At 33.0% G+C, this 21,655-nt stretch overlaps 1 protein-coding gene across 1 annotated transcript; it reads right to left on the bottom strand.

The window, feature by feature from the left end:
- Nucleotides 1-13,201: 13,201 nt before the first annotated feature.
- LOC145012023 (uncharacterized) lies at nt 13,202-18,061 on the bottom strand. The gene is made up of 19 exons (XM_078970786.1): nt 17,791-18,061; nt 16,681-16,718; nt 16,581-16,603; nt 16,355-16,461; nt 16,221-16,272; nt 16,049-16,133; nt 15,614-15,704; nt 15,484-15,519; nt 15,317-15,384; nt 15,138-15,200; nt 14,876-14,931; nt 14,711-14,784; nt 14,535-14,627; nt 14,365-14,466; nt 14,156-14,236; nt 13,952-14,043; nt 13,839-13,854; nt 13,595-13,705; nt 13,202-13,498 (listed from the first exon to the last, which is right to left on the bottom strand). Exons 1-19 carry the CDS (start codon nt 17,899-17,901, stop codon nt 13,391-13,393), a joined length of 1,407 nt encoding a protein of 468 aa, XP_078826912.1. The 5' UTR covers nt 17,902-18,061; the 3' UTR covers nt 13,202-13,390.
- Nucleotides 18,062-21,655: the final 3,594 nt, after the last annotated feature.

Genomic DNA, 21,655 nt, shown 5'->3' with positions numbered 1-21,655 from the left:
CTAGTATGGATAAAGCATCCTTGTGGCATTGTCGTCTTGGACATGTCAACAAGAAACGCATAGGACAACTCCAAAAGGATGGAGTGTTGGAGTCATTCAACCTTAGGGAAGATGACACATGCGAGTCTTGTTTACTTGGAAAGATGACTAAGTCACCCTTCACGAGTACTTGTGAAAGGGGTGAGGGGCTATTGGACCTAATACATACCGATGTATGTGGACCCTTTAGATCAACCACGAAGGATGGGAACCGCTTCTATGTGACTTTTACCGATGACTATAGTAGATATGGGTATATCTACTTAATCAAGCAAAAGTCAGACACCTTTGAAAAGTTCAAAGAGTTCAAGAATGAAGTGGAGAATCAATTGGGCAGGAAAATCAAGATGCTTCGATCCGATCGAGGAGGAGAGTACCTAAGTCTTGAATTCCACGATTATCTCAAGGAGTGTGGAATAGTTTCGCAATTGACGCCTCCTAGGACACCGCAGTTGAATGGTGTGGCAGAAAGGCGTAATCGAACCTTATTGGATATGGTTCGCTCTATGATGAGTCGTGCTTCACTACCTATCTTCTTGGGGGTATGCCTTAGAGACTGCCGCCCATATCCTTAACCGAGTCCCTACTAAGAAGGTTGCCAAAACACCTCACGAGATGTGGACAGGGAAAGCTCCCTCGTTGGCACATATCAAGGTTTGGGGTTGCGAGGCTTTCGTAAGACGAGATACTCACGGCAAGCTTGAACCTCGAAGTGAGCGATGTATTTTCATCGGCTACCCGCAAACATCCTTTGGATATCTCTTCTATAGACCGAAAGACAATGTTGTCTTTGTTGCGAGGAGAGGAGTTTTCCGAGAGCGAGAACTCATAAGCCAAGGAAACAGTGGGAGGCAAATCGAACTTGAAGAGATTCAAGAATCGATAGATGAAGGAACCTCTACCGCTGGCATTTAACCCGAGGAGGAAACTCCGGTTGAACCGATTGACGAATCCTTACCTCTTAGACGTTCCGATAGAGTTAGAGTTCATCCCCAGTTTTATGGTTTTCATATTACTACCGAAGGGGACACGTATATTAGTGATGGTACACTAGTAAATCTTGATGAACCTAATAGCTATAAGGAAGCCATGGCAGGCCCGGAGTCTGCAAAATGGAAAGAGGCAATGGATAGCGAGATCCAATCCATGTACGATAACCAAGTTTGGAATTTGGTTGATTATGTGCCCGAACGTAAGACCGTTGGGTGCAAATGGATCTTCAAAAAGAAGACCGACGTGGATGGGAACGTACACACATATAAGGCACGATTGGTCGCGAAGGGCTTTACTCAAACTCCCGGAGTTGACTATGATGAGACCTTCTCACCAGTTGCGAAGATTAAATCTATTAGAGTGATGCTAGCAATTGCCGCATTTCATGATTATGAGATTTGGCATATGGATGTCAAGACCGCTTTCCTTAACGGAAAGTTGGCTGAGGATGTTTACATGGCTCAGCCAGAGGGGTTTGTGGATCCGAAGCATCCGAATAGAGTGTGTAAGCTTGAGAAGTCCATTTATGGACTTAAGCAAGCGTCTCGCAGATGGAATCTTTGCTTTGATGAGAAAGTCAAAGAGTTTGGATTTGTACGAAGAGAAGATGAATCTTATGTAAATGTCAAAGCCAGTGGGAGTATAGTAAGCTTCCTCGTTCTATATGTCGATGACATATTACTCATAGGAAACAACATCCCGACTCTGCAGGAAGTCAAGTCATGGCTCGGGAAGTGTTTCGCTATGAAGGACCTCGGAGAGGCTTCTTACATTTTGGGAATAAGGATAGTAAGAGAAAGAAGTAAGAGACTAATTGGAATTAGTCAGAATACTTACTTAGAGAAGGTACTAAAACGTTTTAGTATGGAAAACTCAAAGAAGGGAGAATTACCGATACAAGGAAATGCCAAGTTGAGTAAGACTCAAAGTCCGAGTACCGAAGCTGAGATAGCAGAAATGAGCCGAGTACCATACGCTTCCGCAGTTGGCTCAATCATGTACGCTATGACTTGTACTCGCCCTGATGTAGCCTTCGCTTTGAGCATGGTTAGCAGATATCAAGGGAACCCTGGCAAAGCACATTGGATTGTGGTGAAGAACATCCTTAAGTACCTTCGGAGGACGAAAGAATGGTTCTTAGTCCTTGGAGGGAGTGATGACTTGAAGGTGCGAGGGTATAGTGACGCCAGCTTTCAGACCGACAGGGACAACTACCGTTCGCAGTCGGGCTGGGTCTTTACCCTAAATGGAGGAGCAGTGACATGGAAGAGTTCCAAGCAGGAAACCGTAGCTGATTCAATGTGCGAATCAGAGTACATTGCAGTGAGCGAAGCGTCGAAGGAAGAAATATGGCTAAAGAACTTCATTGGTGATCTTGGAGTTGTGCCGGCCATAAAGGAGCCCATGGAGATTTTCTGTGATAACGAAGGTGCGGTTGCCTTGACCAAGGAACCGAGGGATCATGGTAGATCTCGACATATCGACAGCAAATATCACTTCATTAGACATCGTGTAGAAGAAGGACAACTCGTAGTGAAGAGGATATCATCAGAAGATAACCCAGCAGATCCGCTTACGAAGGGACTGAGTAGGGTTAAGCACTTGCAGCATGCTAGGAGTATTGGGCTGAAGGATGATATTAGTATAGATTAGATAGTATTAGAAACGTATAATAGATAAATGTAATTAACATTTGATGATTAAATAAAGGAGTTTTATTTATGAGTAAAGTTACTGTCACATGTTAATTGTTTAACTATTGTTTCACTTTGCATGTTTTGACTTCCAGAATAATTGAGTTTATTAGGAATAATCGAATTATTCAAATGGTCCACAATCGTTCATATGTTGGGAGTAGATATGAATGAAGATTGTCATGAATTGGTGTGTAGAATGTCTAAATGGTGTTAGACATAGCAAGGGTTGCTGCAACGTTCATGAGTGCTTATGAACTGGTTTTGAGCATTGGAATAAACCCGCGCTTGCTGGAATCACTTTATGGAATACGATATAAAAGGTGATCGCAAGATGATAATATCATATAGTCTTAAAACCTAGATATATGATTTATTATTTGTTAATTGATTGTGCATTGATAATGCGAAAATGCATCAGTAACTTGGTGTTATAAAACGCATTGTTGTGTATAGTTGGTTAATGAATAAGTAAATGCATATAAGTCGAAGTTTATCTGTAAATTTTATCCTAAGAGGGTAGAAGAGATATCTTGGCCACTCAATGATTTGATTTGACTTATGTGCCGGGCCCGGTCAGAACTGAATTGATGTGTTTGATTAAGTTCTATGTCAAATAAATCAGAGATCGAGAAATCTAAATGCTTGACTAACCATTCCATAGGATTGTCAGCATGATATCTAACAGAGGACTGTAAGATCCCTTATCTAAAGGACAAGATTGATTAGATCAGAGTTAACAGCGTCTTTGAGAGCTACGATTGCAAACCAAATTGTACTTGTATAGTTACTAGACTTATCCAAGTGGGAGACTGTTGGAATAGTGTCTAAGGCTACAACTATATTAGGCAAGTATTTGATCTAGTTGTGCATGGTCCTTTTGGGTTGCCTTCACCATAGCAACTTGATGGATGATTTGTTAAGAGAGAGTAAATATTATAAGGAATAATATATGGTTATTTGATTAATATAAGTCATAAATTAATTGGAATTAATTTGGTGACTTAAAGAGATTAATTAAATAAAGGGGTATAAACTGTCAATTGTTTGATAGTTAAACTTTAGACTATAAATCCATTGGGATATGCTTTGGACGAATTCTATGAGATATAGGATAGCTAAAATCGTCCAAAGGTTTATCTATGGAATGGATTTGGATAGCCTTAAGAGAAGATTATCCAATTAGGGTTTAGGTTGTAACCCTTAAGGAGTCTACAAGTATAAATAGACCCTAGGGGTGAGGGAATTCGAGACACCATCTAAAGTAGAGATACTCTGGCCGAATTCCTCCCCTCTCCTCTCTCCTAAATCATCTTGCTTGCTATTGGTGTTTGTAAGCCATTAGAGGAGTGGCATTTGTGACTCTAGAAGCTCCAAGACAACAAGATCAACAAGGAATCCCAAGGTATGATTCTAGATCTATTTCAATGTTGTTATTTAACCTAATTAGCCATTAGAAGTCTTGGATTCAAAGCATGTTTAATTAGAAAGCCTAGATCCAAGCATTAGGGTTTTGCATGCGCATATAGGAAAGTTCTTATGGCCAAAACCCATCAAACACTTGTTCATTTTGTGAGAATATAAATATTACATAAAATATGTGTTGCTTGTAATTCTAACAGAATACATTTATACATGCTTTAGAATATTTATACATATAGAAGAAAAAACTACGATTTAAGTGCATTATGTAATGTATTCTATCAGAATTTATTTGTATAAACGAATTCTGTTAAAATTTCTTTGAGAACGTTTGTTAACAACAAATATATTTGTTTAACTGGTAATATTAACGAGTAATACATCTTATTCTTTCATAATGACATGGAGAAGGAATTCAATATTGATCATACTAGATGAAGATTTGGAATCGAGTTCAAGAACTAGTATATATGCGAAGAATTACATTCTTATGATGATACATCACATTTTCGTAAGAATAGTTTGAATCAAGTGGATTATCTAAACTATTGAAGAACAAACATGTATTCTAGCAAAATGTATTTTGTCATAACGTGTAAAGCGTTTCTTAAGAATAATATTTTTTCAGAATTGATTAGTGGTTTTGTAACACCCCAATTGTGGTATGATATTTATATTTTTATTTATTGTTATTTTCTTCAAGTTTTAAGGGGAACTCAACGAGTCGGTAGCTGGACTCGTCGAGTAGATATTTATATTTTTATTGATATTTTTATTTATTGTTATTTTCCTCAAGTCAGCCCCCATCACCCCTCACAGCATTATTCTCGAAACCCTAGAGCCCTCTTTGCATTTTGTATGATTTTGGTGTGTTCGTTGAAGATCTTGAGAGATAAAGGAAGGTAGATCAAGAGGAGAAGAAGGAGATCCTAGATCCTTGAGGAATTTCAGAAGATAGTAAGGTATATCTTGGCCATTTTCTGTTTCTATGCTTAAATCTCCTTTTTGAAGCCATTAAAGCTATTCTTGAACCATTTCTTAGCTAGGTAGTAGCATAGAGGACTCATGGAGTTGATTAGCCTTTGGATCTAGCTAGGTTTGAATTCTAGAAGCTTAGATCTAGCACCTTTATGGATCCATTTTGCATGGAAGCTCTAGATCTACTATTTTAGTGTGCTTTGAACCTTAAAACCTTCATTTGATGTTATTTACACATAAAGTTGGAAACTTTACGTGTAAATCAAGTCCCAGGAACCTAGATCTATTAATGGTATGGACTGGTTTCAAGCAGAATCGAGTATATAATGTTTGCATGCATACAACTCGGCGAGTTGAGTCGCGAGTTCCCTGTTTTTCCTTTTTGAAATTATGCCGAGTGGAACCAGTGAGTGAGAGATGGACTCGGTGAGCTAGAGGGTTAGACTCATTCGTGGAAGAACTCGGTGAGTCAATGCCTTGACTCGGCGAGTTCAAGGCAATCTTCATACTTCAAGAACAGACTCGACGAGTTGTTCATACAACTCGGCGAGTCACAGCTAGAATGATCATCTGATGAAGGAGAACTTGACGAGTTGTTCATACAACTCAGTGAGTCAGATGTAGAATGTCAGAGTGTTAGTAGCAAAGAGGAACTCGCCGAGTTTGCGCCAAAACTCGATGAGTAGTAGCAAGTGGAATCAAGAAAGTAAGACTAAGGAATCGATGAGTTGGCGATTCGACTCGACGAGTCAGGTCAACTGAATGTTGACTTTGACAGTTAGGTTGACTTGGATCAGGGGTAGGAGAGTCATTTTACCCTCAGTATAATTATTATTAGTATTTGATTGATGGTTCTCATGGATATTGTAGCCGGGCTGAAACTGGAGACACATCAGATAGATTCCGGAGCAGTCCTTTCAGCAGCTAGGCTACGAGGTGAGTTTCCTTCCAGTAGGAACGAGTCTAAGGCCACAATGCCGACCCGTTTAGTTAGTAGTAGTTTTTGGACTTCGGTCCGATGTAGTTTTTAGTGCGTTTGATGCCTTCGTGGCTCAGACAAGATTTATGTGTTATGTGTTCTGGGCTACGGCCTAACGTAGTATGCAATATATAAGTTTATGATGATGTGTGTTATCCTAGTTGATATATGTTTATGCTATGCTATGATCAGTTAGTTTCGGACTTCGGTTCGATGCAGTCAGTTCCGGACTTCGGTCCGATGCAGCTAGTTTCGAACATCGGTCCGATGCAGGGGACAAGGTCCCAGTCAATTCCGGACTACGGTCCGATGCAGTTTCCGAGCTTCGGTCTGATGCAGTGGGCAAGGCCCAGTACGTGTTTATATGTTATTGTATGGTATGTGGTAGTTTGGGGGAGCTCACTAAGCTTTGTGCTTATAGTTTCAGTTTTGGTTTCAGGTACTTCCACAAGTAAGGGGAAGAGCTCGGGATGATGACATCGCACACACCACAGCTTCAGTCTTTATCCTGGGAGTTTGTTTTGATTCATAGTTTGATTTGATACAGCTGTTTCACGACATTTTATTATGAGTTGAGATATTTGACGTATGTTTTTTATGATATGACAATCAGTATATGATTTTTATTACTATTAAAACAAAAAGTTTTAGGTCGTATTTTAGGATGTTACAGGTTTTGTTAGATTTTAATGTTTTTTTTAACCATTCTTAGTTTTACTCTTTAAGAATAATGTAATTCTTAAACCATTATTAGTCATATTTTTTTTTCAGAATGAATGTAATAATTGTTTATAGTCTTATTCTTTATGAATTAGTGTTATTCTTGATAATATGTGGTATAATTCTGTTACACCCCCGAACCGAAAAGATGGCGGAAACATCCGGGTGTTGGGTGACTTCATCTTGTAATATCATCACAGTGTATATAATTGAAACAAGGCAAGCATCATCATCACATATACAATATAACAACCATCATTGATTACAACAAGTATTATATCATAAATTTACATGCCAAAATATTCGGTGTATGATGATAACAAAATACGAGAAAAGTCCGTGTGTCCCGATGACCAAATCTACTTAACGACTCCCTAAAAATACAAGTTATTTTGAAAACGTAAACATATATAATGTTGGTGAGTTCATGAGCATGCATGTTGTAAGAAAAGTATTGTATCACTTTGTAAACACTAGAAAATCCAATATTTTCTGTAAAATTGCTTGAAAGTTTTGTATCAAATCTTGTGTTAAAGCATGTGTGTTTCTATTTTGAAAATGTATACAAAATCCTATATTTTTTGTTGTAAGTAGAAGGTACTGTATAATTGTATGTTTTCCCAAAAAAATCCGATATTTTTTGTTTATAAAAGTGTTGTGATCTTAAAACCCTAAGACCGGATACCAGTGAACGTATGTATGTTTTTATATCATCAAAATTGTATGTGTATTCCGTAAATTTTACAGTGGAGTTAATCTTTATGTGAGTCGTTATAACCATACTTGATAATGATTGATCTGCCTGTCATGACTTTTTTCAGGCGCCGACTTTTTTAAGGTAAGGTTTGTCACCCTAGACTGACCTAGTCTAACTGTAGCGAACAACTCAGGTGTAGGGTGTCAACCCTGTATAGATCTATACATAAACTCTCGCTCTCCCTCCAGGAGACTCTGGTTATAACTACAAGCTACGGTTGTACACTAGATAGGTGCGAACACACGAAATGTCTCATAAGAGTAAAGGTGACAAAAATTAACATGACACGAAACCCGACACGAACCCGATATGAAATAAACGGGTTTGGGTAAGATATTTCAACCCGTTTAAATAAACGGGTTGACACGACACGACATGAAAATTAAATGGGTAAGGTTAGGGTTGAGAATTTCAACTCGAATATGACTCGAAAATGACCCGTTCATTTATATGCAAGTATTTTGAATTATTTAAATAAACTAGAGAGATACAAAATAAAAACCATAAGTAAAAGAAAGCCTTCGAATTAAATTGTTTTGTAATGTTGAAATGACTTAGCCATCTAGATCAAGACTTCATTTCAATTTTTCATAATCTCCTAAACTACCCAGTCTCTTTCACCACTCTCGCATCCTCATGACATTTGTCATCCGCCTCCCCAACTCCCACTCTTTTAATTTTGTCATCTGAACTTGCTATGACTTCATCTATTCTGCCTCCAAAGTATTAGCTTTTCCTTTTTGCCTACCAAACTCCTACTCTTTCAATATGCTCAATCTTTTAACCTCACATGACACGACATATTTCGAGCTATAGCCGTAACCCGAAACCCGACACGAACTCGACACAAAAATAAATGGATTGACACGACACGACACGTTAATTAAATGGGTCGGGTTAGGTCAAACACTTTCAACACGACACAAACCCGACACGAACCCGAGACGATACGACACGATTGCCACCTCTACACAAGAGCCTTAATTGAATTCATGCGAATATTGAATTGCACATATATATTGTTTCCGTGTATGTTTTTAGTTTTTCAAGGCCCAACGAGTATGTATGTGATTGTGCGAAGCCCAACAAGCATGTAGATGGACCACGAAGGCCCAATAAACATGTAATGTATATTCCAGGCCCAATAAATATGTAAGAGAAAGACTAAGGCCCAATAAACATGTATGATATATTCCAAGCCCAATAAACATTTAAAAGGGCAACTAAGGCCCACTAAACATGTAAATTATATTCCAGACCCATTAAAAGTGAAAATGATGTAATTAATCTGTTTGTTATTGTATTATTTGTTCTAGTTCAGTTATTTACCAAAATAACAATAAAAGCCCACTTCTGTAATAATGACATTTTTGGTCCATTAGACCGAAACTTTACAATTTAGACACATTCTTGGTAAAAATGACACTTTAGGTCCCTTAAGACCAAAAATTTACGTTTAAGGGCTTGTTTCAAACAAAATAGCATTTCTAACCTCCCTTTTGTTATAAATAACACTTTTGGCCCAAATTTTATGAAAATTGACATTTTCGGCCTAATTGTGTATAAATTTATCTTTTCGGCCCAAGTTTAATAAAATTTACATTTTCAGCCCATTTAACCGAAAATTTACATTTTTGGTTCAAATTAGTTTAAAATGAAAATTTTATTCATAAAAGCTGAAAATTCACAAGTTTATCCCATGAAATCATGAAGGCCCAATTTGAGGCCCATTTTGTGGAAATCTACACTTTTGGCCCTTTTAAAACCATGAATATCATAAAAACCCATTTTTATTTAAAAGTAACTCTTTTAGTCCTCTTTAAATCATGAGTTAACAAAGGATCCTCACTTTTTGTTTACTTTGTCAATTTTAGCCCTTTACACGAAAATTTTAGTTTCAAACATCATTAACATGTTTTTAATCCTTTCATCTTCATAATAAGTTGCATAAAGTGTTTTAGTTTACCAATATCACCATATTTTAGTAGATCTTTCAAAATCTATGAAGTTCCAACACATAAGCACAACATATAACATTGAAAAACACACATAATCATGCTTAAACACATAGATCTACACAAAGCAACTTGTATCCTCCCCCAAAACATAGTAAAAACCGAAAATAGGGGGTATGAACTCACTTTAGGGTGATGGATTGGTTTTTGAAGAAGTGAAGAAGGTGTTTTCACCCTAGCAAGCTTCTTAAGAGGAAATCTTCGAACTTGTAGAGTTCTAAAGAGCATAAAAACGAGATTGGTGAGGTGTTGAGGGAAGATTTTAACACAATGTGGATTTATTCAACTTAGGAGTGAAGTACCTTACCTAGTATGTGAGTTTGGAGAACCTTTTTGGGCATCACACAAACCACGATTTGTGATGAGAAAATAGAAGGATTGTTTTGTGTTTTTGAATGAGGTGTAAGGGGATTGTTAGTGAGTGTGAAGTGGGAAAATAGGAGTGTTGTGGGTGTTCTCGGCCAAGGTATAAGAAGAGTAGAGAAGGAGTAGTTGGGTGGGTAATACATGGTGGTTTAGAGTGTAGGTGCTTAGATACATGTGAGATATATTACATAGATTACCACTAAGATGAGGTGTCAAGGTTTTAATTCAAATAAATTTTCTTCTTTTTTTTTATTATTAAAACCGAGAATGGAGGGTAGAAAGAAAAACATGCTTTTGGGCTTGATAATGCATTGGCCCAATAGAGATTTTTTTGATCCATATGGGCCCACATATGAGTTTACGACCCAAAATGTAAAAGGAAATGGGTTTTCGGCTCATTACAATTAACTATATGGTTTTCGGCCCAATAAGGTCCATGAAAACAAATTAAGACATTTTAGGCCCATGAAAAGTCTTATGGCCCAAAATGCTATAGTTTAATGAATGTAGGTCCAATTAGGGCCCAAATGAGGTTTCTTAACCCAATGTAATCCAATTGAGAGTTTATTGGCCCATTAGGCCTGGTAAATGATTCCTGACCCAATAATAGGTTTGAACCGTGAAGTTAGGGTTTCAACCCAAAGTCGAGTGGATGTAGTATATTGAATTAGATTTAGGGCTTCATGAGTGAGTTTTGATTCGAAAAGTTGTTTTTGAATTGAATAACATGTATAACATCAAACTTTGAATTACAAGATACATTGATCATACATAGATAGAATTCTTAGCCAAAATTGCTAATTGTGACAAATTCTTTAAGCATATTAAATATAAAAAAATATCTTGAATGAAACCATATTCCACAAGAATAAAATCGAGAATATATTTCCTAGTTTATGGTTAACTTTGTCATTCTGACGGAATAAATTTGGTTATTATTAAAAATTATATTAAAATTAAATTTGAATTAATTTAAAAAATTCAGATTTAAAAAAATAAGTGAATTAATTATCCCTTAAAATCCAAAATTTTCATTTTTAATTTAAGTTAATTAACCGAAATACCCTTATGTTGAAATTTGAGTGATTATATGGTGCATGTTAATCTATTGTAATATCATAGATTCTCAGATCATAAATTATGGTTCTGTTCCATCCGGTGGTCCAGATTTGTGTTTACGGGCACACAATAGTTAGTGAAAACAAAATAACTTAAACCTATATAAACATAAATATCTTAATAGTAATAAATGAACATACCTCATAATTTAATTTATCAAACGGTCACAAATATACATGTCAACTCATGCCGTTATTTAAAGCATATTATTTTTTAAAATCAGATACATTGAAAATGAAATTAAAGATGTTTACAAGAAAAACATTATAGGTTATTATTCAGGTTGGTTTAATTGTTTATAAGATAAGAAACAATACATGTCCTTAAATTGTGTGCTTACTTTGGATAAGAAACACTATAAGTTAGATAAGATACAATAATATTCAAATGTTACATTTATAGTCCTCTTATTTAAAAGTTATTTTTGATTTTCGTCCTTCTTATTTTTAAAACATTATTTTTATATTTTTATCTTTTTGTTTTGTTTACTGTTGTAATATTTTTAATTTCATCATTTTTGGGTACATATATAATTGTAAAACCATATAATGTATTTAAATATAACACAATACGATGTGTATTGGTAAAATGAATTTAAACAATGTAAAATATTCAAGGTTGTCATATCTAATAGGGATTTATAATAATTTTGGATGCCAATAAAATCCCCCTTTCGTTTCCTTCCTCATCATCAATGTTTGTGACGTATTGATGACAAACATTGATGAAATTCATTTGGAATTTCATTCATAAATGGATATGTATTGTGCCTCTCAAGATCCTGATTTATATCAAACTTATTAAAATCCATATAACATAACATATACAGTTAAACAGACAAAAATCATGTTTAGATTCCTTTATTTGTTAAATAAACGATTTTTTGTCAAAAGGTTTTGTTGTTTAGAACACTTGGATATAAGTTAGGTTTGTTTATCCTTGCATTTTAGTGAATAACTATAAATTTGAATATGAAAATGTTAAATGATATAATGATTACAACTTTATAAAGGGGGTGAGTTTAGAACCACCTATGTGTTATTATCAAGGTTCTAAATATATAAGACGTGACTTGACGGCTATGTCAAGTCTCAAGCTTTTCCGAACCTTAGCGAGTCATATCGTTTGTAAGACATGACTTAAGACGACAATTTTATATATAATTAATATTTTTATATGTATTTTCAAATATTGTTTATTTTTATGCATATATACGAATTAAGACGACGTTTTGGTAAAACTTGATGGCAGGTACAAACTTTGAAACCATAACGTGTCATGACAAACTTTTTAAAACCTTTCTTATTATTGATTGATATATGAAATAGTTGGAGAGAATGACATGGCACAATTAAAAGATGAATTTGGATAGTCTTTCTCCTAAATTATAGATTATTACTTAACTAGGTATGAGATCCATATAAATACATGAGTTTATTTTAAAGAATAATTAAATATGAAATTTTAAATATTTGAGAAGTTTGATTTTATAAGAAAAGTAAAAAAAATATATTAAATTATTAAAATTAAAGTGTTTTTTCTCTTTTAAATTTAAACAAATAATTTAAATAAGAAAAAAACTAATGAGACTTTAATTAGTAATTTTAAAATTTGGGAGAAAGTTCATTAATAAAGTTGATATGAAATTTTTTATTATGTTTATAAATATTATATGAAATTTAATAAAATTGAAAAACCATAAAATGACATAGAATAAAAATTAATTTAAAATAACCATAAAATAAAATGTAGCAAAATGAATAAGAATGACAAGTATATATATATATATATATATATATATATATATATATATATATATATATATATATATATATATATATATATATATGTTACCGTATCCAACCCAGCCCATGTTACCCAACATGTCTGAACGTCTAAATTATATATATATATATATATATATATATATATATATATATATATATATATATATATATATATATATATATATATATATATATATATATATATATATATATATATATATATATATATATATATGTTACCAATTATTATGAGAACTAATTTCTAAGAGTCATGTTACCCAACATGTCCGAACGTCTAACATGAAAAGCTATAAAAGTAACCATGGACTCTGTTTCCAATACCACAATCCATAACCTTCTATATGAAATAAACTTTTACTGTAGTAAATCCAACATACAATCATCCTTCACTAGTAATGTCCATGTGTTTTTACTTTTTAACTGTGTTAAAAGCAAGAAAGAAAGCACACGTATATATGTATTCTGTACGTATTCACCTTCTACTTGAGAATCAAAACCCATCACAATAACACCCTGCACCTCTTCCTTTCAGGTGTTCCATGTACTTGCGCTTTCATCCCATACATTTTTAACTGAAAATTCTCAAATGCTTCCGAAACCACTTCCACCTAAAAAAAATCCCATCATGGAGAAACATTTCAAAATTTTATTTAAAAAAAAAAAAAAAAAAAAGAAGAAATTTATTTATGGAGAATTATGTGTACCAATTCGGGTTTTTTGGAGTACACTCTGACTAGGAAATCCTGATTATATTCTGGCAGCAAGTGACTTATTTGGTCTTTGGAAATAGTGAATTTATTTTTACTGTTGTAATCCTGAAGAAACAGAATCAGCTTCATTTTATTAATCCATAACAGAAATGTACTATATATGAAATGAGAAAAATTAGTCCGCTATGTTTTATAGTCTTAAAAGAAGTGGAATTAATAGTTGAAAAAAAATGTGTACCTCAAAGAAGTTGATGCTGGATTGAAAAAAAAAACAAAAGGAGAGAAAATAAAGTTAGAAAATGGAAATAAGTGGTGATAAACACTAAATAAAGAATTTTTGCAATTATATACCTTTCAAGTGGATTGTTTGTTCCTCGTGTGAAATCAATTTTGACATTGCTCACTGCTATATCTTCTTCTCTTAGAGTAACTCCACCAGATTTCTGAATAACAAGTAAAAAACAAGGTAGTAATGTAATGAGTGATTACATTCCATAATCAAAAGTCAAAACACTACTTTTAACTAAAATTTTGAGAGAAAAAAGGTTAAAGAACCTGTGAACATATGATATCTTGTGGTGTGACATATTTGAAATGGTGCAACTTATCCTTAGGAACAGTAAACTCATTGCAGAACTGCCAAAAAATAAATATCAAATCAATAAATCATTTTCAGAAAGGTGTATAAAATCAGAATTTTCCAAAAACTTTATGACAAATTTTTTTTTTTTTTAATAAAATTTAACTGTTCATTGAATATAAACCTGGTATAAGTCCCTTCTCCGAATTCTTCGGATCAAATCTCTAGATTCCTTAAGCTCATCAGCATCATCAGTTTCAATGGTCTTCAATATTGAATCATCTAACTGTAGATACCATAAAAATATATGTGAGAAAACCATTAAACTTTTATATTTTTTTAAATAAGCACTACCTTCCAGTACTGAGATGGGTCATCAATGAATGAAGAAACACAAAGATAACTATCAGCCTTTACAAGAGCGTCTACAAACATCATTTCTACTGCCTACAAAAATGAATAAATATATATATAAAAAATCTTACTTTTTTCTTTTAAAAAAATCTATGGATTTTTATATTGAAAATTACCTTAACTTTTGCATGTGTGTAGACTGTGCGATGCAGATCAGCACGAGTGTTGAATAGCTTGTGGACAGTTAGATCTGATCAATAATTATTTGAATCAATAAAAAAACGGAATAAAAAAGAAAACATTTTTAATAAATAAAAGGTTCAGTGAAGTGAAATACTGACACTCCTTTGCTCGATAACATATTTCATTGTCTATGACTTGCATAGTATCCAACAGCCTGAAATATTACAAACCATGATTTTTTAATATAAATGAGGGTATTTTGGTCTTTTATAGAAAAAGGAAGAATGGAATTGAATTTCCATCCATCAAAGAATCGAATTCAATCCATGTGTAACCAAAGACACCACCATGGAATGGAATCTTGAATTCCAATTCCACCTGATTCTTTCAAAATCCATAAATAAACCAATGTTTTTTTACCTTTCAAACTGAAAGTTACACCCAAGACCACAAGCTCGAGAGTCACGAACAATGTAATCAAATCTGCAAAACAGAAAAAATAAAATACAAATTGATTTTCTGAATTATGTTTAATCACCAAATTGTAAGCAAGAAATTGAATTTTGAGGTCATGAAAATAGAAAAAAAAAAAAACGTACTTATCAACATCTATACCATTTCGACCATTTGCAACAATGTCATATAAGAAAAGCTTCTCTTTTGAAGTCTGCATAAAGTAAAAACAATAAATTCAGAAAGGAGGATCAGATTCAGATATAGTCTACTTATATAGAGACAACATGGACATGAGCTATCAATTACTTACCTTTACAGGCGCATTTTCGGAAGCAACTATCATCTCCTGTAAAGTAATACAACACGCAAACTATTAAGTTCAAAAAGATACTTTTGTTTTACTTTTTTCCCTTAGAACATAGTAATTAAAGAATGTTGACCTTGACTTTCTTAAGGCGTCCAGAATCTATATCAATGTTGTGCTCATCAACCATGTAGTCTATTAAGTTCAAAGACATTTCCTCATGGGACCTGAAAAACAACCAATCAAGGTGATAGTGAAATTCATAAAGGAATTTTTTTTAAATGATTTTGAAGGGAATGGAATATGTTAAAGGAATTAGAATCCAAAGGAATCATAATATTTTACGTGTTTGGTTGGCAACAATGGAATGGAATTCAATAATAAAACATAAGTAGCTTTTATATCTTTTAGTCTTTAAATATATATATTTTTTGTGTAATGTAAACATCTATAACTATTTTTTTTTTTGAGAAACTATATAATGAGGGCATTTTCGTCTTTTAATAAAAAAGGAAAAAAAGATTGAATTTCTTGCACCCTCAAAAGTATCTAGAAGGAATGTAAGAATTACCATTTGCATCCAGGGATAACCTGAGGAAGAAACTCTCGCTCAAACAAATGGCTGAATGGACCATGACCCACATCATGCAATAATCCTACAAAAAAAAAAAAAAAAAGGATTAAAGAAAATTGATAACAGAAGAAAAAAAAAGTGATATTAAGATCATATAATAAACTTATACCAGCCAGTTTTACAGTCTGTATATCTGAATGATCAATGTCCAGCTCTAAGCCCTACATTCAAGGAATGTTAACTGAAGTGTTAACAGAATGATTGAAAGCAGTTAGGAAATCAAGATATGATTCTATTTCTTACTTGGTGTGCTTTGAGTCTTTCAACAGCATTACCAGCAAGCCAATAAACACCAAGTGAATGCTCAAATCTAGAATGTACTGCTCCAGGATATACCATGTTTGTAAAACCTGTTGAAGATATTAAAAGAAAAGAAAAAGTTGTGCATTATGAGCAAGGAATTGAAACCAAAAATATTATATTTTTAAAAGCATCTTCAAAATGACAGTTTTTAAGTTGAGGGGTTTACCAAGTTGCTTCAAATCCCGAAGCCTGCAGATTGTTGAACAGTTAGAGGAGTATATTCATGTAAAGGAAAGTAAAAGTATCTACAGAATGGATAAACTTGCCTTTGGAACTGCTCGGTGTCAATAAACTTCAATGAGAGCTGCAATTCAAAGGAACAGTTTATAAACTTTGATTGAAATGTCATCTCAAAATCATGTTTAGAATGCACTAAGCATGAATTAGTTTCATGCTCTTAAATATAAGCCAATGAAAGCAACCAACATGACTAAGAGTGTCAATCAAGATTCATGTCTAAGAGTGTCAATGAAGGAAATTTATATTTCCTTCATTTGAGAGAAGCAATTTATCAAATCATTGGATTTGGTTTATGATTCTTCAACATACAATGAAACTTTAAGGTCAGATAGGCACATAATATAAATACTGCATTTGAGTGAATATAACTAAAAAATCACATACGAAAAGTGAAGTGGCTTAATAACAAAGTCAAAACCTTAAAATTAGATTAAAAAAGAGCTAACATGATTCAAAGAATTACTTTTCACATATTTAATTGAATACATCACAAGCAAATACATGATTCTGAGGATATCCAAAATAGAGCTACAAATACCAACTAATATAACATATAGACCAGAATATCGTCAGAATTGTAAAATAAATAGAATAAACACCAAGGTAATCATCTGTAATATCAAACCTAACCAGAAATTCAGCAGTTGAAAGCTGATGATATCCTAAATAGAGCTACACTAAGACTATAGCATTAACTAAGAAACACACAGATCGGAATATCTTTGAAAGAACAAAATCAATAAGATAAAGAATACTGTAATCGGCAATTAAATTTGAACATAACTTCAAATTCAGCAGTTAAAAGTTGATAATATTCTAAATAGAGCTAAACTAACGCTACAAGATTAATCAATAAACACATAGATCGGAATATCTTCGAAATAACAAATCTAACAAAATAAACAACCGAGCTACATTTCGAAATTTACTATATATAAACTCAAAGCAACAGCAGATACACTTGTAAACTTCCAAATTGGAAATAAAAACGAAGAAATTCCGCAACTTAAGGCTTAAAGTCGATAAAATCATAAGAACAGCTACACTAAAATTCAAATAAACACAAATAACAACAGAGATGAACATATGTCCGAAATGATTAAAAAACAGAGAAAAAAAAAGAGAATATGTCATACAGGATCGAGATAAATGTTTCCGTGGACGTTATCGTGAACGTGCTTCCATAACCGTCGATCCTCCATCGACGGCGACGCGTAGTTGCTACCTCCGTTGCGAAAAGCTCCCATTCGCAGTCACAGTCGTCGATTTAGTTACTCAAAAGAATCGAAATCTTCGAATTTTAGGGAGAGAAAGGGTGAATCATAGGGTTTATTGGAGGGAATAAGAGAATGTTGCAGGAATTTTGGAGTTGTGGTAAAGTGGTGGAGCAATATACCTGGCGCCAAGTAAAATAAAATAAAAATGGAAATTTGTAATTATGAACGATAACGGAAACAGCCCCAATTAATCCACAATTTACAAAATGCACCTTTAAGTTTTAAAAAGTGACACTTATTAGCCCCAACAATTCAATGTTGTGTGTCTTGTGAACATAACAAACACATGTATGGTTTAATTAAATGGATATGTGAGATGATTCAATAACGAAATAGTAAATGCTACTGGCAAAACTTATCAAATCGATAAATTGTACAATAATGGTGAAATAATAATTTTAACTATACATTTTAGCAAAATATTTCATTTAACATATAAGAATTATAATGTTTGATTTGACACATTGTAAGATATCTCACTATTGGTAAAATATTTGTACTACAAACTCATTTTTGTGTAAATAACTAAATTTAAGAATAGTTTTTGCTAGAAAACAGAAACTTGGAGTTTATTATACAAAATATAATTCAAAACTTGGTTTTGGTAAAAAAAAAATTAATATATGTATTAAAGACTTGTATTTTTTTTTCTTGTGTTGTAAATTCCACGAGTAGATATATTTTTTGATTTTTAGGTTGTATTTATGTATATCTATTGGTGAATTGTTAGATGATTGGATATAACTCTAGATAACAAGATGTTTATTAGAGAATATTATCTGAGTTTACATATCATATCAAATTTCAAACCTCAAAAATTCATTTTTATCTTTTTTAGATACCATAATTGTCCCTAGACTCTGTACTTTTTTTTATCATAATATATAGCTCTTCTGGTACATTTATCAAAAGAGATTTGATAATAAATGATTTAACTCAAGGAGAGGGGGAAGGGGGAGTTTACAAAACTAAAGGGTGAGTTATGTCAATTAAAAATATTGAGGGTGAATTCAGTTAATATCGAGACAATAGGGTCATGCCAGTTACTGTACGCAATCACTTTAGAAGGGAAAGAAGCAACAAGGAAATGGAGTGGAGAAAAGGATATTCCCTTTAACACGTTTGTGGCTTGTATTCAAAGGTATTTTAACTATTGATAAAGTGGCTTGTATTTAAAGGGATTTTAACTATTGATAAAGTAAAAAGTTTATAAAAAAACATATGTTTAATGATATACATGTTTCACGTGTGTGAAATGTATCTAGATAACTACGAACAAAATAAAATTCAGGACAAAAAACAGAACTTTTGGTAGAAGCAATGTTATTTATTACTGTAGGTGTGACCCTAAACTTAACCTTTAGTTTGTGATTAACATTCAATTTAAAGCAATCTGCAAAACATAAATATTTTTTATATGTAACTGATTCTCTGATAGTTAATAAATTTTATTACTCATCCAACAACTTTGATTTTCTGTTTAACTTATCAAGATAAAACAAATGGTAAACAAAAAAAAAAGTAGTTAGTTATTACTGTGAAAATTTCACACGTATTTTGTGGAACGACTAAATCTACAACAAAAAAAAAAAAATGGTAAACTACTGAACTACACACATCTGACAAACAAATAGTTAGTAATTAGTGTGAAAAATACGTATTTACGTTGGTTTACAAATCTTTTATAATGGATTCACAATAATTAACGATTTAACGAGATTGAATAGTTAATTGTGCAATGCATAGAGTGATAGATAGAGAAGAGAAAGAAATAGGCTTCATTTTCATGGGCCGTTCTATGATAGTCATGGGCCAAACAAAGTAGAAGTTTGAAGAAGAGCCCACTATGAAATCTAAAGTGTATACTTAGTTATTATCCTAATAGGATTTATATCTTTCCTAGTTAAAGCCCAATTACATTTTTTTAAAATAAATTTCAGCCAGTCCAATGGTCTTGTCATAACTTAATTATCAGATTTGGTGTATCATTTTATTACTAAAATTTATTTCAATAATTTTCAGAAACATAAATTGTTGGTATTTTAAAGGAATTTCGATCTTATCAATTTAAATAATGTTAAAACAAGTTTGAACCGACCGGTCGAATCGGTTGGACTGGGAACTAGGTATGAGCATCGGAACCGACCCGGCCGAAATCGGTATAAACAAGAACCGGACCGGGAACCAAACTTGGTGGAAAATAGGAACCGAACCGGACCGCCGATTCTATTGGTTCCTATCGGTTCTTGTCGTATCTTCAATGTTGGAACCGGTCCTTGAAAAATAAGAACAATTGGTTCTGGTTTTTGCCGGTTCTACCGATTCCGGTTCTACCAGTGTCGGTTCGTACCGATTTCCGGTTCCAAAAATCCACAAGAATATTGTATCGGTCCTTGTCCGACCAGTTCTGACTGGTTCCCCGATCCAAATGCTCATCCCTACCAGGAACCGAAGAAAGGAACAGTTCAATTAGCACCAATTTTATGTTTATTTCCGAATTGGAATGAACTGACCAGTTTTTACAAAAATTCGGTCGAACCGGTTAAATTGAACTGGTTGAACAAAATAAATAAAATAAAAATAAAAGAAAATGAATCATTTTCATAACAAACTTTGATTTTTTTTTCATATCTATTTATATTTTTTTTGAATAAAAACACATGATAACTGTTATAAAGTTTTTTAATGCGTTCGTATTTATCTAAAATTATATTTCGTTTTCTTATTATACTTTATTTTATTTTTGACCTACGTTGATTGATGTAAAACTTACGATTGTGTGTTTTTAATGTATTTTGTTTGATCTTCAACTTGTATTTAAATTTATTTTTAATGTTTAAATTTGTGGATATCTATGTATTTGTAGGAAAATAGAAAAAAATGAAAATTATAGAAATCGGTTGAACCGATGATTGAACCAAGAACCGGTCACCATACCAGTTCAATTAAAAAACCGGTTTTTAGAACATTGCTTCTATTCGGTGTCTAGAACTAAATTAAGGGTAATAACCGACCAAAATAGGATTTGTATTAGGACAAATAGTCACATGTAACATATTTACCATAAACTAACTATCCATTTCATGAAAGTCGTTTCACAAAAATACTTTAACATCAACACTCATAACAATAGGGTAATGGGAATGGGGAGATAGATGTAGATGGTAATGTCTCTATGTAAGGTAGAACATTTTTTATTCTATTTTTATTCTTTTACAAGGAGCTCCTGTGGGCCTATGGAAAAGAAGGGTTAGTAGTTTAATAGCTTACCATTTTATATAATTAAAACTTAGTTATCATCGTATAATGAATAGGATGACAACCAAGCAAAGATAGACCTGAATAAATATAATTAACGGTGATGGGTGTACATTTGAAGAGGTTGAAGAATGAGAGGATATTAGTGATCGACCGAGTCATTAAAAAACTTCTCAATTTGAAAGTCAAAAAACTTTGTATATAATGGGAATAACCACTTCACTGAATTTGGGTTTAAGAAGTTTTGTATATAGTGGTTCTAACCCAATTTTGGAATGGTTTTGGAAACATGAAATAATATAGTTACTACTTGCATATTTGGTGGTGGGATAATCTTTATCAGCTGATTGGGATGTTAGATGGCTCACTTGAAAAGGTATACACTCTTCATATTAATATGCATAATTTGAATTAATTTATGAGTACTTAATTCTAATGATCTCACACTTACATATAGGTCTCTATT

Source organism: Lactuca saligna, chromosome 8 (assembly GCF_052625555.1).
Source record: "Lactuca saligna cultivar CGN05327 chromosome 8, ASM5262555v1, whole genome shotgun sequence".
Taxonomy (NCBI): Eukaryota; Viridiplantae; Streptophyta; class Magnoliopsida; order Asterales; family Asteraceae; genus Lactuca; species Lactuca saligna.
The sequence above is the reverse complement of the archived record's forward strand: the minus strand, read 5'-3'. Positions and strand labels throughout refer to the sequence as shown.

What these genes read in the sequence shown, in the direction of transcription:
- LOC145012023 (XM_078970786.1), bottom strand. Translation starts at nt 17,901, where the DNA reads ATGGGAGCTTTTCGCAACGGAGGTAGCAACTACGCGTCGCCGTCGATG. An exon ending in AAAGACTCAAAGCACACCAA is followed by an intron (nt 16,273 to 16,354) that starts GTAAGAAATAGA and finishes CCTTGAATGTAG; the next exon opens with GGCTTAGAGCTGGACATTGA. An exon ending in GGAGAAGGGACTTATACCAG is followed by an intron (nt 14,237 to 14,364) that starts GTTTATATTCAA and finishes ATTTTTTGGCAG; the next exon opens with TTCTGCAATGAGTTTACTGT.